General features: G+C 44.8%; 1 protein-coding gene across 1 annotated transcript in view; it reads left to right on the forward strand.

Annotated features, from left to right (window-relative positions):
- The window catches only part of LOC106605061 (plectin), a 239,143-nt gene that overhangs the window by 198,107 nt on the left and 21,987 nt on the right, over positions 1–19,049 (forward strand). Inside the window, exons 36-50 of the mRNA XM_045717727.1 lie at positions 7,784–8,485; positions 8,755–8,811; positions 8,995–9,165; positions 11,444–11,610; positions 11,807–11,966; positions 13,390–13,474; positions 13,966–14,210; positions 14,440–14,559; positions 14,795–14,902; positions 15,018–15,236; positions 15,799–16,002; positions 16,293–16,524; positions 16,891–17,117; positions 17,348–17,470; positions 17,571–17,672. Of these exons, the coding sequence (XP_045573683.1) occupies positions 7,784–8,485; positions 8,755–8,811; positions 8,995–9,165; positions 11,444–11,610; positions 11,807–11,966; positions 13,390–13,474; positions 13,966–14,210; positions 14,440–14,559; positions 14,795–14,902; positions 15,018–15,236; positions 15,799–16,002; positions 16,293–16,524; positions 16,891–17,117; positions 17,348–17,470; positions 17,571–17,672 (2,922 nt within the window). The remainder of the gene's footprint in view (positions 1–7,783; positions 8,486–8,754; positions 8,812–8,994; positions 9,166–11,443; positions 11,611–11,806; positions 11,967–13,389; positions 13,475–13,965; positions 14,211–14,439; positions 14,560–14,794; positions 14,903–15,017; positions 15,237–15,798; positions 16,003–16,292; positions 16,525–16,890; positions 17,118–17,347; positions 17,471–17,570; positions 17,673–19,049) is intronic.

Below are 19,049 nucleotides of genomic sequence, written 5' to 3' on the forward strand. Positions count from 1 at the left end.
CCCGAGCTGACAAGGTAAAAATATGCCGTTCTGCCCTTGAACAAGGCAGTTAACCCACTGTTCCTAGGCCGTCATTGCAAATAAGAATTTGTTCTTAACTGACTTGCCTAGTTAAATAAAGGTAAAAAAATCTATTTAAAAAACATGAAATTCCTGTGAACAGACCAATCACATATGGAGGTTCGGTTGCTGATTTTGTTGTTGAATCCCTCCACCCTCCATCCTGTGACTAAGATTTCCAGTATCCAGGCACCCCAGGGAAGCCCCTAACTCCTTTTCACCCAAACCCACACATTTCTGGGAAGCAATCCCTTTAGTGATAAATAACTGTGTGTTTGTGCGTGTGCATGCGTGCATGTGAGTATGTGTGTGTGTAATGGTGTTGAATGGTGCTTTAGTTTTGACCCATAAAAGGGACCCCTTTTTCATTTCCTCGTGAAGAGGGCTCCCCATGTGAGGGGTGGGCATGGCTGCAGAAGTGCTAATTACCACATAGGCTAGTAGAGCCATAGAGGAGCCACTGAGGTCTTATTTAATTGGAAGGCAGAGAAGAGAGGGAAGAGAAGGAAGATTGTGGAGGAGAAGGGGGGACATGCCATGCAGCCAGCAGGATTCATCTACTTTAGTGCTGTCAGGTCTTCTGGCACATGGGGTCTGTGATCAAATTTGGCCCCATTTGCAACCAATTTGGAATCGTGTACTTTTAGACCCGAATATCCCATCTCCCCATATCAGAACCTACACTTCCCAGTCTTACTTCCCAGTCTTAGACGGGAGGTTAATGGTAGAGAAACTGGGAAATGATCAACTGCCTGGCTGCCCAGCCTGTTAATAGTGTACGTGTGGTTGAGGCCATGGTTCAAAATGGAAAGGGACAGCGGGTTTGGTGAAACGATTCAATTATTTCTAAGAGGATTTGGAGCTAGCTGAAAACCAGGATCAGGTGTTGTGGGTTTAGAACAGTGGAACTGGCATACCGGGGTATCATCCATGCCAGACCCACTCGGGGCCGGCTCACTTGCTCTTTGTTAAACAGCTGAAGACACTGCTGCTCTCTTATGGGACCAACCGAACCCTTATCTGGAGTATTGCTACTATTTTGAAAGCTTGATATTTTCTGCCTACAGTATCAATCTCTCTGTCAGTTGCAGATGTCCGTGCATTTCTGTCATTGCCTGCAGGTTCAGATCTTTGGGACAGAGAAGCTAAAGTATGGGAAGTCCTAATATGTGAGACTAGTATAATTTAGGACAGACAGGGATGGAGTAGTCACAGGGTTAAATAACTTGACCCCATGGGAGTGACGCTATTGAATTCACTGTTCCTTCGCAGCCAGGGCATTTTCAGTCTCCTTTGTGATTCATGTTATCACCTCTTTCCCAGTTACTCATTTTTTTTTAATCAATCATCTAAATCTTTTAAGGGGGGTTAGAAGGATTACTCCTTGTCCCTCATTGTTTTCAAAGTGGCAAGTAACACTGTCATAAACAAACATTCACTCCTGGGAAAATAAGCCTAAGCAAGGTTGAATCTTGCATGAAGACATGTAATATCAGTATGACAATATCTTGGCATTAGTGTAAAACATGTTACGTTTACACTACAGAAAGATGGTGTATGGCTAATCAGCTAATCTTGGCACAGTGAAACGGGAGGGACGTGATTTTGTGTCCCCTTCTGTCTTTGCACAGAAATAGTCAATATTTCGCTCCCTATTCCATCTGCCATGCATTTTCTCCTCTGACTAATCATTCTAGACATTGACTCCATTGAAAGACTGTGTAGATTATGGAAGAGGGAGACTGAGAGTGTGTGTGAGAGTGAGAGAGAGCAAGAATATTGGAGGAGGGAGAGAGAAAATAAGGAGAGAGAGAGAGAGGCAGACAGACAGACAGACAGACAGAGATAGATGTTAAATTAGGTTGTTCAGGGCTTCAGGGAATAAACACCTCTTTGAAGGGGGTGACCTAAAATGCACCTGTCCTCCAGGGCTTCCAGTGCACCTGCTGCCCTGCACCTGTCCACTTACTCACAGCTAGTAATAATCCCAGCTCTGACCCCGGGGGAGATCACTACACACATCATCTCCAGGTGATCACATGAGTGTGTGATTAGCTGGTTTCATTCAACTGGGGTGTTGGTTTCCCTAATCTTAGTCTCCATGTAATAGATAGGATAGGAAATAAAGCAATTAGGTTACATAGTGTTAATGTAAAAAGACAAATCACATGTAGACGCTATTGTATATTTGAGATGTAGTTAGATGCAAATGTAGTTTGATAAATGATATCCACAGGGTTCCATCATAGCTTTCCCAAGAGTCAGAGGTCTACTTTGCCCACGTCCAATTTTCTCAGTTTCGTCTTCATTTACGTTTTTGGATTTTCATTGGAGTTGTAAGGGTCTGGAAGTGATTTGAAAAAAGTAATCAGAGTTGTTTTACAGTAATTAGTTGTCTTTGTTTCTGCTGTGGAGGCTGCTGCACTGACTTTGAATGGAGATGGGGGTTGGGTGTGGGTGGGTGAAGGTCCCTCCTTTTGTGGCCTTGCGTTGCTCGCCCCTGCCGGCGCTGTGTGAGCTAGAGACAGAGAGAAGGGGCTGGAGGCAGCTGGAGGCATGTGAATGTTTTGAGGGCGGCCCGGGGCTCTTTAGAAAGCTTTTTTCTCACTCTCTCTTTTTTTTTTACCAGAAGCAGCATGGAGTTTCAGAGCCAAAATAAAACCTTCTAGGGGAGGGGCTATTGAAGGGGGGAAATTGAGGGAGGGAAAGCGAAAGGAGGAAGGTAAAGGGAAGCCCTTTGCTGTCTAACTGTCTGGTACAGGAGCACAAGCGGTGTAGATTGTGCCACTGGTCTGCGGTCATATGGAGCTACCAGTGTGACCTCAATGTGAGAACTATTCCTGGCTGGGAACTGAGGGAATCTAGTTGAGCCGTTGGGACTACATTGTCTTGATCCGGGTGTACCATCATCCTATTGGTGGTGTGAACAAGGAAGGAATTCCTCTATCGGAGCTCCAACAACAAAGGAGAAAAGGAGAGGAGCGGAGCTGGTGGGAGGGGAGAAGGGTGGTGCTGTGAGAGGGGAGAGGAGGACATTGTTTGCCTGTGGCTGTGGGCAACGGAAAGCATGGGTTATCAGGCCTTGTGTGTTTTTGTTTAGAAAGTGTGTTTTGATAGGCGGATGTCTGAGTGAGTTGTGAGCGTATGTGTGTGAGAGAATATGCATGTGTGTGAGGAGACTTCTTGGGAGGGGAGGGAGGCCATTTAAAGGATGCTCTAACAAGGCAGGATTTTTTTTCTCTCCTTTTTGAATGGTGACTGAGGACTAGCTGAATTCCTTTGCTCTAGCCGTTGTGCTCGTCTCTGCTCCAGGGTAAGTGTGCGTCCCCTAAATCTCAAACCGCCAAAACTGCCACCAGGCCTGGATTGGCTTATAGGAAAAGTTCAGTAGGAGTTTACTCTTCTGTGATTGCAGCTTGGAAGCGCATGTGATGATGCAAAGTGGCTATGGCCATTGGTTCACTGGTCCACATTGGCTCAAAGGGACAGTTCTGAGTCTGAACAGTGAATGTGAAGCTAGAAGTATGTTTTTATTTTTACTCCCCACGTAGGAAATATGTATTTTTGATTGTTTCATACAGTTGTAAGTATGATGTCTTCATGATAATGATAATGTGCAGTAATAATGTGCAAGATAGAATATTCTAATTTACAGATTTGATTCAGGAAGAAGGTAGTGAGTTTGATATGTGAAATTGGGAAAATTGTATGCACCATTGCTACATTTTGGCAGGATCAGAATGATAAAAATAGCATTGTGGTGTTAGAACCAACATGTGCTGTTTTAAATGCAATTCACCAAAATATCAAACAATTTCACCATTGGATGCAACCATCACGTAATGTCTTACCATAGCCAATTTGCATCTTGGGTTTCATTTAGTCGAGATGTAATATTATTTCCTAGATGCAACGTGAGGTGTTTAAATCAACAAAACAGTTTGATACAATCGTTTGTGGCACACTTTGTTCTGTTTTAGTCATGAACGGATTACCTTTTTTAATATCTGTCATCAGAAATCTCACTGGTGAATGCACAGCTGTCAGCTTTAATTAGAAGACCACTATCTTGATTACCACATAGAGACCCTCCATGAATTGTGACTGGCCTATCTTTGTGGGGCTCTAAGATTGTAATTCTATGGTTAATGGAATCAATGGTCTGGTTTGCCCATCATTGGATGCATTTCTTTGGTTTGGATACACGCTGAAACAATTGTGGCAGAACACCAGACTCTCTTTTGTGTGCGAGAGTATGTTGGTGTAGGTGTGGGATGGGAATGTGCTTCTCACAGACACTCACCGAAACAGAAACTCACACACATTCAAACTGTCTAGTGTCTTTATCAGCGATACATAGATTTCAATTTGTAATGAGTTAATAGTATCAGACATTTTACTGCTCTTTCAGGTCTCATTGCATGTTCCATATATTGCAGAGTAGCCCTTTATTGTGACTAAATTTGATTCATCAGGAAATGGTCTGCAGGGATGGATCATACGTCAGTCTTGAGAGCACACAAAGGGCAGAGTCTAAATCAAGGGTCATTTCTAGGGGAGGTGAAGTGCAATGGACCGGGTCATCTGAGATACGGGTTAAGTGAAATGGTTGCCTGGCTTCAGCTTTAGCGCAGAACTAGCTACTGTGCACATTCATATCATATAGCAACATAGTCTTATTAAAATATGTCAAAAGAGTATAATTGAACAATTGGTTAGCCTGTTGTAAAATTATTGCTTGGGTTGTTTGAATACTTAGTTAAATCGCAGTATGGCCTTGCAGATTATGACGGACCTGGAAGATGGGCTCTTAGAACGACCCAATTACCTCATACAGTAAAGTTGAAAGACATAACTGATCGTTTGGTCGTTATAATAGTTAAACAAATAGCTACCTGGACTATCTGCATTGACCCTTTTTGCACTACATTTTGACTCTTCACATACACTGCTGCTACTGTTTATTATCTATCCTGTTGCTTAGTCACTTTACCCCTACCAATATGTACATGTCTACCTCAATTACCTCGTACCCCTGCAAATCGACTCGGTACTAGTACTTTGTGTATATAGCAAGGTTATCGTTACTCATTATGCATTTATTCCTTGTGTTATTATTTTCTATTTTTCTCTCTGCGTTGTTGGGAAGGGCCGTAAGTAAGCATTTCACTGTTAGTCTACACCTGTTGTTTACTAAGCATGTGACAAATACAGTTAGATTTGATCTTATTAGATTGATGCGGTAATTAGCATCCTCAGTGTTTGTTTTCAGATGGCATTTCACTGTTAATGTAGTAAACGTGTCAGTAGGATGACACACAGCATCATCACGCTACGTACAGTATATCTCATAGGAATAGTTTACAATAGCACACTCATGTAGCCTGGAATCCAACCTGATATGCTCTGTTTCCATTGTCTTCTATTTTGAAGTGAAACAGTGGGGAAACAGGACATATCAGTTTGAATTCCAGGCTACACGTTTTTTATTTAACTAGGCACGTCAGTTAAGAAAACAATGGCGGCCAAACCCTTACCCGGACGACGCTGGGCCAATTGTGCACCGCCCTATCACTCCCAATCACAACCGGTTGTGATACAGCTTGGAATCGAACCACTGCACTGAGATGCAGTGCCTTAGACCGCTGCGCCACATGGGAGCACATCAGGTGCAATAGCCAGTCAGACATGGCACACCCTTTGCCTTGGTTTGTTAACCTACTGAACATGGACACAGCCGCCTGGCCGCAGATACTCTCTGGTTCTCCTCTGGGGAATATGAGGCTGTGATTAAGGCTAACAGGGTAATCATTGATCTTGAGCTGGGGCTTTGTCTGTGAGCCACTCTCCTCTCTGATTCCCCCTGGGTTCCATGCTATGGCCTACATCATCTACGTTGCAGACATGTGCATAATACGACTGTAATTACTAAAATGCACATGGAGAGGTCTAATCAAAATGTTCATTTCAGCTACAGCCTTATTATATAATAGAAGACAGATACATCCTGGTATTTAATGTGGATCATGGCTGTGAAACAAAATGAACTGAATAGAATTATGAATAGAATAGAATTACAGTATGACATGAAATTGCTGACAGAGACACAATGAGGTTGTATTCTACTACAAGCCGAACAAGCTGTTTTATCTCCAGGAAAGAGAACAGCCGAATCTAGTCATTCAGCTAATTGTTTCGAGCTCCTAACCTGTCAATACTGAACATTCATTGTAACCAAAAAACAAAGAGCGGATACAGCCAGCAAGACGGCACTGTAAAATGTGGCGTCTTCTGGTCCAGCGAGCCAGAAAACAGAAAACCCTCTTGGCAGGTTTTTTGGAGCGAACTTCCCCAATTTATCTGACCTGACCAGCCGAGACCAGTTGCGACCAGCCGTGACCTGGAATGACCTGTTGTCGATCCACAGGCACTAATCCACTCTGACCTCAGAGGAAGCAGTAACAGCAGAGTATAGCAGAGCCCCTCCCTGGCAGCCCCCGATGGGCCCACCTCAGCCCCTGTAGGCCAGGATAATTACACTCATCTTTGAACCCTCTGTCATTACAATGACCATACTGTGGAGAAGTAACAGACAGTCTGAAACCGTCCCTATTCATGGATAAAACTCATGGCAGTTATGTTGGAATTAGTCAATGAACTCTTGGAAAAGGATGCATTGTAAGCCATGAAAATATGTTTAATATTTGAAAATGGTGGCTTACAGTCCAAATTGTTGCGATGATGTGATTTGTTAGTGATCAGCCACAGCAGCAATCATGCTCCTATTATCATGTTTACAATGCTTCCTGAGCCCAGTGTCTCTGCAGTTATGTCAGGTCATCACAAGCAGATCAGAAAGCGGAACGGTGTCCTGTGTCATCATAGACATCTTTTATCTGTGATTCCCCGACTATGCATCACTGCCCTCAACCGTCACGCCCCCCCCAGCCACCCCTACTTCCTCCACCCCCTCCTCAGCACATAATAAAGAGGCGCCGCGTTTTTATGCATGTCATATTTGATTATGGGCTAAATAGTTTCCCCAGGGCCGGGCCGGGCTCGGAGAGGGCTAGAGCTGGCAGGGGAGAACTGGTCCTGCCTGCCAGAGCTCAACAGTGGGTTTCCTAACAGTGGGTATCCTTCAACATTCTGCTTTCAGTGGACAGGCCTGTCACACACATTTCAATAGCCAGAACGTTTTAGCTGGTGCCTGTTGCAGGCCATCGAAGACCAAGAGAGCCCAGATCAGTGCATGTGGTCCAAGGATGACAAAGAACCAGCCTTGTCTGCACAGTAAGCCAGCCAGGAGTCCCTGCCTCTGCTGTGCTTCAGTTGATTTTACTGTACTACTCCCTCTCTCTCAACAAATGGGCTGTGGTGGCGCGTGGTTAGAGATGGAGTGAATAGGTAGTTAACCTCTCATGGATATGTTTCTGCAGTTGTAGTGGTTTTCACCATATTTTAGTTAGTGATTACTTTCACAAGTCATGCACATTGCAAATAATATGATATTTAGCATTATCCAAAGTTGGTCCAATAACATCAGCGATCAACAAAACATTTCATATAAATCAAACTGTTTTGGGGGGGTCAAAGAGGAGTGATTTTACAGTTGGATGCTCACCCCAAGCCCCCTTGTCTCACTCTAGGCATCTGAAGGATCTCCTGCATGCATGGCAGAGGGGGCCACTCTCGCCTATTACCTCACTATCCCCTGGGCTGAAGGATTATGGGTAATCTGATCAGCCGGCCCAGCTGCCTGGGCCAGAAGTCCAAGCAGGTGAGGTCCGACGAGGACTTCCTGAAGGAGTGCTACCAGCGGCGCCGCGAATGGCAAGCTCCACCCCTGACACACCATGGGGAGGCCAGGCGGGAGGAAGTGGTCAGAGAGAGGGAGGAGGAGGAGGAGAGGGTGACAGATAGGACAAAGGAGGATGAGGTGGAGGATGAGGTGTCTCACAGCAACACCCCTCCCTCGGACAAACCCCTCAGGACCAGCCCCTCCCCCGCCCCCACGGTCACCACCATCAGTACTCTGGACAATGCCTGGCACGGCACCCCCTCCCCTATCAAGACATCCAGGAACAGCACCCTGACCAGGAAGGCCGTGGTCCAAGAGATCCCCTATGGGAGATCCCCTCTAGCCCAGCCTGGCTCAGTCCCAGGCTCAGCGGAGAGGAGGGCCAGCTTCCAGAGGAGAGACTCCAGAGAAGGAAGCCTCCAGAGGAGAGACTCTAGAGAGGGCAGCCCCTGGTCCTGGAAGACCTTGGCCTCCCATGAGGTCACGGAGGTGACGGAAGTGACAGAGACAGTTGTGACAGAAATTGTGGAGGTGACGGAGTACCCTTCTGGAGAGAAGGGCGGAGACCCCATAGTCACCAGGACTGTTAGGGTTCTGACTGGAGCAGCTGAGGAACTCGCTGAGGTCAATATAACTTCAACAGCAAACAGCCTCTCTAAAGTGTCTATTATTATTCAGTACAGTAGACTAGGATTTTACTCCTTTCCCCCCCCCCCTTTCCATTCCATTCTTTCATTGAACGTCTGAAATTCAACTTATCATCTTTACCGCTCTGCAATTTCCTTAACATCTCTTCAGCAGCATGTGCTACAGAATGTGTTATGTTTTTGACCGGTGCACTTTTTCAGAAAAGTAGTTTGTGCAGTGTGTTGACTTTTATATTTCTGTCCCAGCTGCATAGCGATGGACATTCTAGTTCAGACCAAGATTCCAGCTTGGACCGTTGGAGGGTAAGATATCCAGTGCATTGCTCTGTTTTTTATGTGATTTACTATTTAGCATTATCTCAATCGCCTCTGCACAGTATGAAGGTAACACTGATATTACAGCATGGTTCCATGGTGTCCATGGTTTCATATTGTATAGTTACTATAAACAGTGTTAATGCTGTGTCGTGCTCTCTTTTCCTCCAGGGAATGAGATCTGCCTTGAGTCTGAGAGACGATTTTGCAGATTCTGAAACGTTCCATCAATCCCTGGAAGCACTGTTGACCTGGGTCTGTGAGATAGAGGAGCTGACAGCCAATCAGAAGCCTCCATCTTCAGAGGTCAAAGTGGTGAAAGCACAGCTACAAGAGCAGAAGGTACAGTACCAGTCAAAAGTTTGGACACACCTACTTTTCTTTATTTTTACTATTTTCTACATTGTATAATAATAGTGAAGACATCAACACTATGAAATAACACATATGGAATCATGTACAGTAGTAACCAAAAAAGTGTTAAACAAATCAAAACATATTTTGTATTTGAGATTCTTCCAAGTAGCCACCGTTTGCCTTGATGACAGCTTTGCACACTCTTGGCATTCTCGCAACCAGGTAGACCTAGAATGCATTTCAATTAACACGTGTGCCTTGTTAAAAGTTAATTTGTGGAATTTCTTTCCTTAATGCGTTTGAGCCAATCAGTTGTGTTGTGACAAGGTAGGGGTGGTATACAGAAGATAGCCCTTTTTGGTAAAAGACCAAGTCCATATTATGGCAGGAACAGCTCAAATAAGCAAAGATAAATGACAGTCCATCATTACTTTAAGACATGAAGGTCCGTCAATCTGGAAAATTTCAAGAACTTTGAAAGTTTCTTCAAGTGAAGTCGCAAAAACCATCAAGCGCTATGATGACAATGGCTCTCATGAGGACTGCCACAGGAAAGGAAGACCCAGAGTTACCTTTGCTGCAGAGGATAAGTTCATTAGAGTTAACTGCACCTCAGATTGCAGCCCAAATTAATACTTCACAGAGTTCAAATAACAGACACATGTCAACATCAACTGTTCAGAGTAGACTGCGTGAATCAGGCCTTCATGGTCAAATTGGTGAAAAGAAACCACTACTAAAGGACACCAATAATAAGAAGAGATTTGCTTGGGCCAAGAAACATGAGCAATGGACATTAGACCGGTGGAAATCTGTCCTTTGGTCTGATGAGTCCAAATTAGAGATTTTTGGTTCTAACCGCTGTGTCTTTGTGAGATGCAGAGTAGGTGAATGGATGATCTCCGCATGTGTAGTTCCCACCGTGAAGCATGGAGGAGGAGGTGTGATGGTGTGGGGGTGCTTTGCTGGTGACACTGTCTGTGATTTACTTAGAATTCAAGGCACACTGTACCAGCATGGCTACCACAGCATTCTGCAGCGATACGCCATCCCATCGGGTTTGCGCTTAGTGGGACTATCATTTGTTTTTCAAAAGGACAATGACCCAACACACCTCCAGGCTGTGTAAGGGCTATTTGACCAAGGAGAGTGACAGAGTGCTGCATCAGATCACCCGACCTCAACCCAATTGAGATGGTTTGGGATGAGCTGGACCGCAGAGTGAAGGAAAAGCAGCCAACGAGTGCTCAGCATATGTGGGAACTCCTTCAAGACTGTTGGAAAAGCATTCCTCATGAAGCTGGTTGAGAGAATGCCAAGAGTGTGCCAAGCTGTCATCAAGGCAAAGGGTGGCTACATTGAAGAATCTAAAATATATTTTGTTTGTTTAACACATTTTTGCTTACTACATGGTTCCATACGTGTTATTTCATAGTTTTTATTCTACAATGTAGAAAATAGTAAAAATAAAGAAAAACCCTTGAATGAGTAAATGTGTACCAACTTTTGACTGGTACAGCAATTTACAACACGGTACACAAAATATCTAAACTTACACAAAGCACCCACGGCTAAGTAACTATAATGCTTGATCACTTGCATGAGGATACTTTAAATATGGAAAATGGCGCTGAGATCATGGAAATAGTAAAATGCTCCCTTTAATATATGAAATCCCTTGAATTCAGGGCTGAATAGGGAAGGTTCACTCTTACAATTCCTGGGGCGAATTTCCTTTCTAGCAATTTACCTTTCAGTGTGAACCAGCTCCCATTGTGAGTACAGTGGGTGAGGTGAAACCTGCCTGGCTCCTCACAATGCAAGCCTAACACTTGAGATGGGGCTTTCACTGCACTCACACAAAGGAAGGAGAGACTAGAATAAGGCACATGTACCCAAATGTAAATTCTCAGGACTAGCAAGTAGCAATGACTCTCTGCAGCTAAGACCGGAGTCGTCTGAGCTGTAGTTGTCCTAACTCCTAATACATCTATTTGAGGTATTCTCTGGCTTTACACTTCACTTCTCAATAGTTATTGCCTATTTTCAAGCATTTGTAAGATTACACTGGATGTTCCAAAGTAGCTCATCCCCAATTTATCACAGGTTTTGACTTTTTATTATTGTGAAAATGATGAGTTTCACCATCAGAAAGACAATGAGTAAGACTTGGTGTTTTCCCTGGTCAGGTACTGTGATCAGGTAAAACCCCTGGTCATAACAACAATAAGGCAATGGCTGAGTATCCATTATCATCTCACAGCTCCTGCAGCGTCTCCTGGAGGACCGGAGGCATAGTATGGAGACCATGATGCTGGAGGGCCCTCATATGGCCGAGGCCTTTCCAGGGAAGGAGGGGGAGCAGGCCAGGGTCCAGCTCTCCACGCTCAGACACAAATGGGAGGCCTTACTGGTAGATGCAGTGAACAGGTCAGCTCATTGAACTGTGGTGCTGTCCCTTCATGTTATGCTATGCTATGCTATGCTATGTCGTGTCGTGTCGTGTTTTGCTTTGCTTTGCAATGCTATGCTATGCTATGCTATGCTATGCTATGCTATGCTATCATGCTGTTGGCAGCGTGGGCTGAGCTGTAATGTAATGGGTGTTGTGTATTGGGGTTGACAGGCGGGGCAGTCTGGAGCTCATCCTGCCCAGGGCCAAGCTCTTCCAGGAGAGGGTGGACAGCCTGCAGCAATGGCTCATCTCTGTGGAGCAGGACTTGGCCGAGCTACGCAATGCTGAGAGGGAAATGCTACACCTCCCCGAGGGTACGGAGAAAGCCAAGGTAAGATATCATCTATGTATACGTTTCTTCTGTATGCAAGCCTACTGTGCCTTGCAAAAGTATTCACCCCCTTGGCGTTTTTCCTATTTTGTTGCACTACAACCTGTAATTTAAATACAATTTTATTTTGATTTAATTTAATGGACATACACAACATAGTCCAAATTGGTGAAGTGAAATGAAAAAAATTACTTGTTTCAAAAAATTCAAAAAGGCAAAAGTGGTGCGTGCATATGTATTCACTCCCTTTGCTATGAAGCCCCTAAATAAGATCTGGTGCAACCAATTACCTTCAGAAGTCACATAATTAATTAAATAAAGTCCACCTGTGTCCAGTCTGAGTGTCACATGATCTGTCACATGATCTCAGTATATATACACCTGCTCTGAAAGGCCCCAGAGTCTGCAACACCACTAAGCAAGGGGCACCACCAAGCAAGCGGCACCATGAAGACCAATGAGCTCTCCAAACAGGTCAGGACAAAGTTGTGGAGAAGTACAGATCAGGGTTGGGTTATAAACTCATGAACCAGGCAAGGAGGGCATTAATCAGAGAGACTAAAATTGAGCTTTTCGTCATCAAGGAAAACGCTATGTCTGGCACAAACTCAATACCTCCCATCACCCCGAGAACACCATCCCCACAGTGAAGCATGGTGGTGGCAGCATCATGCTGTGGGGATGTTTTTCATCGGCAGGGACTGGGAAACTGGTCAGAATTGAAAGAATGATGGATGGCGCTAAATACAGGGAAACTCTTGAGGCAAACCTGTTTCAGCCTTCCAGAGATTTGAGACTGGGATGGAGGTTTACCTTCCAGCAGGACAATGACCCTAAGCATACTGCTAAAGCAACACTCGAGTGGTTTAAGGGGAAACATTTAAATGTCTTGGAATGGCCTAGTCAAAGCACAGACCTCAATCCAATTGAAAATCTGTGGTATGACTTAAAGATTTCTGTACACCAGCAGGAACCCATCCAACTTGAAGGAGCTGGAGCAGTTTTGCCTTGAAGAATGGGAAAACATCCTAGTGGCTAGATGTACCAAGCTTATAGAGACATATCCCAAAAGACTTGCAGCTGTAATTGCTGCAAAAGGTGGCTCTACAAAGTATTGAGTTTGGGGGGAGGGGAATAGTTATGCACGCTTAAGTTTTCAGTTTTTTTCTCTTATTTCTTGTTTGTTTCACAATAAAAAAAAATATTTTGCATCTTCAAAGTGGTAGGCATATTGTGTAAATCAAATGACACAAACCCCCCAAAAATCTATTTAATTCAAGGTTGTACGGCAACAAAATAGGAAAAATGCCAAGGGGGGTGAATACTTTCGCAAGGCACTGTATACCATGTGCCATATACTGCATGTTTATGTACCAGTGGAGGCTGGTGGGCAGAGAAATCATACTTTTGTAATACCCCTCAGGCTGTGGTGGAAGAGATCAAGGCAAAAAACGCTGACTTGCTGAAAATTCAACAGAGCGGTCATGATCTCAAGGAGAAGATTTCAGGTAACTTAAATGAATGTTGCAAAATCAATGTGTTTGTAAATGTTTACCCTTACCAATACACAAAATCCATCAACAGATGACTTACATAGAGAAACAACATGAGTAGCGACATGTCACAGGAGGCTGTTGAGGGATAGAACGACACATAATAATGGCCGGAGCGGGGCAAATGGAATGGCATCAAACACATGGAAACCATGTGGTTGATGTATTTGATACCATTCCACCCATTCTGCTCCAGTCATTACCACGAGCCCGTTCTCCCCAATTAAGTTGCCACAACCTCCTGTGCTATATACTAATAGTAATAACATGCTAAAAGTAACAACATGCTAAAAGTAACAGCATGCTAAGAGTACTAACATGCTAAGAGTACCAACATGCTAAGAGTAGCAACATGCTAACAGCACCAAAATGATAAGATTATCCACATGTTAAGGAGTAGCAACATGCTAATCCTACACGTCTTTGTGTTGGTGTGGTCCCCACAGAGGAGGAAGCCCAGCAAGTGCAGGAGCGTGTGGACAGCCTGAGGATACGCTGCTCGGTGTTGAGCCTGACCAGTGGTGACGTGCTGCAGAGACTGGAGCAGGCGCTGGAGGCGTCCAGCCGCTGCACCTCCAGCCAGGAAGACCTCCACTTGTGGCTTGGCCGCATCGAGAGGGAACTGCTGGGGCCTGCTGGGGGGCAGACTGGGGGTGGAGACACGGTGCTCTGTGCTGCAGAGAGACAGAGGGTAAGAGGCGGGGCTTAGCAATGTTGCCTGTGTGCATAACTGATATGAGGATGATGGACTGCTTACTCACGAGTCATGACTACTCACTGGGTCCCGTGCATTTAGGCAATATTGATCGTCTTCTGATAAGGATGAAGTAGTAGGAACTCTGCACACACTTCAACTAGATAGCAATGTGGACTTTTATTAACCTTTTATTAACCTGTCTGTATGTGTATGTTATTGTCAGTTGGAGCAGGCTGTGGTGAAGGAGATGGCCTGGTTCAGAGACACTGCCCTGGGCCTGGAGCAACTCAAAGCTATTACTCTGGAGCCTGAGCTTATCTCTGCCCAACTCTATGAACAGAAGGTGAAGAGACCCATTGGAACTACATTTTAAAAGCTACTTTGTCCCTTAGGGCGACCCTATACAAGCCCGTTCATCCACCTCTACATATGCTTTGTTTTGTTCTGCAACCACCTATGTAGATTTGCATAGAGGTCCGATGATGTGTGATGTTTGAACGTATGTCTTGGTTTGCAAAGGCTTGTGTGTTTGCACAGCATTTCACGTGACATACTTTTGTTGTGTTGTGTACATGAAGATCCTTGCAGTGGAGATTCTGCAACACAAGTTCAACATTGAGAAGATGGTGAAGATCGCTGAAATCTTGCAGACATACGGTGATGAAGGGGAAATAGGGGATCTGCAGGTACATACTGTACCATCTTACCCATGATAACATCTGACTATAAAACGTTCAAACAAATGAGACAAGCTAATAGCATACGGGTCACGTTAAAGCTGTTGTCATCCGATCTCCCCAGATCCCATTGGATGCCTTACAGGAACAATGCAACACCACGTCAGCCACCAACTCCCATGTGGTCCTGCAGCTGGAGCATGCCCAGTCCCTCTTGGTTCAGTTCACTGAGGGCCTTGCTGAGGTTTCACCATGGCTACAGGAAACCCAAGCGCTCATTGGCCAGCTCTCCCTGAGCACCATTAGCTACAAGGCATTTCGAGAACAACAGGACATCTTACAGGTAGCAGAGACCTGCCTTTGAGTGGAGTGCCAATTCTTTTTTTTTTTTCCCGTTCAACAATGATGCCCTTTTAGACTTCATAGCTCCCCCTCCGTTTTCTGCTCAAATGTGCTGTTCTACTGTTCTTCCCTTGTAGATTATTCAGCTCCGTTCATTAGAGTACTTTAATCTACTTGAAAGGTTAACATTGAACATTCCCACAGGTATATAAAGACATCTCTATTCTCCTAGGTAGTTAATGGAAAGTGAGACAAGGTGAACCGTGTTACCTTTCCTCTTCAACAGTTCTCAGGGATAGAAATGAGACTCCTCGTTTTTCAAACATAGCCATTTACATGCACTCTACAATTCCTTTACCATGCCCAAAAAATCATCTGGGTCATATACATTAGGTACAAAACGGAAGAAAACGTGGAGGAACTACCTGAACTTGTCCAATTAGAAACTGTCCTTTTTGTTTTCAGTTGCAAAACTTTTTACTACTGTGTGCCCTAATGAATACAACCCAGATCTATGTGTCTAAGGATCTATTTCTATGACCCCCTAACCATTTCTCACCTAGGGCCTAAGGGAGTCCATAGCAGAGCATAGACCTCTGATAGCACGGCTGGGCTCGCTGGGGAAACGTCTGTCAGAGCTTAGCCCTGCCCAGGGGGAGGAGTTATGTCATAGCGCCAAAGAGGCTGAGGAGCAGCACAGGGCCATCAGGGACAGGGTCAGAGAGGTTGCCAATCTACTGGAGGAGTCCCTGCCCAGATACACACAGGTGACAGTATGCACACACTGCTGCATGAACGCAGGCAAGCATGCATGAAGACACACATGCAACACAAACACACACACACGAAGCGCACGCACGCACACACGCACCCACTCACACATAAAGACACACACATGAAGACACACACATGGTACATGTATACTTACTGTAAATACAGTACATATAGCGGTCTCGCCAGACTCTGCATACTGTGAGAATAGATTATACACATAGAAACATGTAAACATTTGACCATCACATACACCCAGTAACACAATGGTGTCTTGTCTCTGTAGTTGAATGAGAGGATGACGCTGATTAGAGAGAGTCTGGATCGTCTGCTTGGTCACATGCAGTCCACAGCCTCTCTGCAGGGTCAGACCCCACGCATCCAGGAGCAGCTACAGGACAACAAGCACACCCTGGCTGAGCTCTCCAAGCTGGAGCTGGGCCTAGGGAGTATCCGGACCCAGGCTGACGAGCTCCTGGCCAACACACAGGCAGCTGGGGACGCCTCCATCGGTACAGGTACACTCCTCACAAAGTGCCGAAGTGTTGGTTCTTTGCATTAAATTGTTGGGAGTATAAAGGGCTGTGTAACTTTCTTTTATGTGAGTTGTTTGAATCAATTTGGAGCTTTTCTGTTTAGCAGCACACATCTAGAGAGGGAGAATCTTGAATTTATCTTGAAACACCTTTGACAGAGATGCTGCTTAGGTTACCTACAATGGGTTACATTTATTTGGAGTGTCTAGAGAAAGTAATTTGAGAGAAAATACAGTGATGTCCCTGTGACTTGCAATGATTGTGACATGTAGTTGACATGTGTATGCGTGTCAGCTAAATGACTAAAATACAATGTATTATAATGACTCTATTCTGTGTTCTCCCTAGCGATCCAGGAGCGGGTGTCTGGCCTGACCCAGCTGTGGGAGGAGGCTCAGAGGCAGGCTCAGGAGAGAGATGGCTGGCTGCTCAACCTGCTGGACCTGGCCCTCAAGTTCTGGAGCGATGTTAGTGACGTGACGGCCGGCTTGAACGATGCCCAACAGGCTGTCCTGGACCTGAACGCCAGTAGGACAGACTCAGAGACCATCCGCCAGAGCCTGGAGACCATGCAGGTAACTGTGGACGGTGGAGCTGTTGGTTTGATCTTAGCTGCTTAAGATGAATGAGATAGTTCAGTACAATTTCCAGTGAATGTGTTTTTTCCCCCATCCTCTGTCAGGTACTAAGACGATCCAAGACGATCTATTTCAACTAATGTACTTTACGCTGTCCACTTCAATTTATCTCCCTTCTTACCGATTCCATTGTGGGCTCTCTCACCCCTGACTATATCGCCTTACAGACACTCAGGGAGGACATCGACAGTCTACAGGGGGACCTGGACACGCTTGGCATTCTGGGAATGGACCTGATGTCAGCATGTGGGGATACAGACAAACCCGATGTCACCAAGAGCTTAGATGAGGTGAGGAGTGAGAGGAGGTAACATTTATGTTAATATTCATTTTCTGTAAGACAATCATTTTTCTATGTGTTTCTAAATAACTACATCACTGACTCCATAGCTCTACTGCACATGGAACAACCTGAGTAAACTTTGGAGTGAGTGTCACAAAAAGCTGGAGCAATCTTTACAGATGGCTCTACATTACCAGGACACCATGCAGGTACGTGTGTACAGTATGTGTGCGTGCATGCGTGTGTAGTGCATGCGTGCATTCGTTGCGTGTGTTTGTGCGTGTCTGTGTGTGGGAGCCGGTCACTAACATATCCGTATTGTCACTTAGCTTTGCTTGGCTGCCGCTTCTCCTCTTAACTCCCCCAGTGCAGTGGCAATCAGCCAACAATAAACTCCACTAGTCTTTTATGTCCATTGCAATGGCAGAAACCAGACTCTAGCTCCCTGTAGTGTTGGTGATGAGTGACTGACAGACTGTGCACTTCCCTGCCAATGGGAAACAAATGGTGTTAACTGTGAGAGGCGCAGTCTATACCCGAGGTCTGGGAAGCCAGCCTCAGTGTCGCCACTTGTACAAGTCAGCAGGATCGCATGTTTCATTGTTCAATATGGAAGTTATTTCACCACTTCAAAATACATACAGTTGAAGTCGGAAGTTTACATACACTTAGGTTGGAGTCATTAACTCGTTTTTCAATCACTCCACAAATTTCTTGTCAACAAAGTATAGTTTTGGCAAGTCGGTTAGGACATCTACTTTGTGCATGACACAAGTCATTTTTACAACAATTGTTTACAGACAGATTATTTCACTTATAATTCACTGTGTCACAATTCCAGTGGGTCAGAAGTTTACATACACTAAGTTGACTGTGCCTTTAAACAGCTTGGAAAATTCCAGAAAATGATGTCTTGGCTTTAGAAGCTTCTGATAGGCTAATTGACATCATTTTAATCAATTGGAGGTGTACCTGTGGATGTATTTCAAGGCCTACCTTTCAACTCAGTACGCATTTGCTTGACATCATGGGAAAATTAAAATAAATCAGCCAAGACCTCAGAAAAAAATGTGTAGATTTCCAAACGACTGAAGGTACCACGTTCATATGTACAAACAATAGTACGCAAGTATAAACACCATGGGACCACACAGCCGTCATACCGCTCAGGAAGGAGATGCGTTCTGTCTCATAGAGATTAACGTACTTTGGTGCGAGAAGTGCAAATCAATCCCAAAACAACAGCAAAGGACATGGTGAAGATGCTGGAGGAAACAGGTACAAAATATCTATATCCACAGTAAAACAAGTCCTATATCGACATAACTTGAAAAGCAGCCCAGCAAGAAAGAAACCACTGCTCCAAAACCGCCATAAAGAAGCCCAACTACGGTTTGCAACTGCACATGGGGACAAAGATCATACTTTTTGGAGAAATGTCCTCTGGTCTGGTGAAACAAAAATAGAACTGTTTGACCATAATGACAATCGTTATGTTTGGAGGAAAAGGGGGAGGCTTGCAAGCCGAAGAACACCATCCCAACCATGAAGCACGGGGGTGAAAGCATCATGTTGTGGGGGTGCTT

The sequence above is a fragment of the Salmo salar genome, chromosome ssa05 (genome assembly GCF_905237065.1).
Source record: "Salmo salar chromosome ssa05, Ssal_v3.1, whole genome shotgun sequence".
Taxonomy (NCBI): Eukaryota; Metazoa; Chordata; class Actinopteri; order Salmoniformes; family Salmonidae; genus Salmo; species Salmo salar.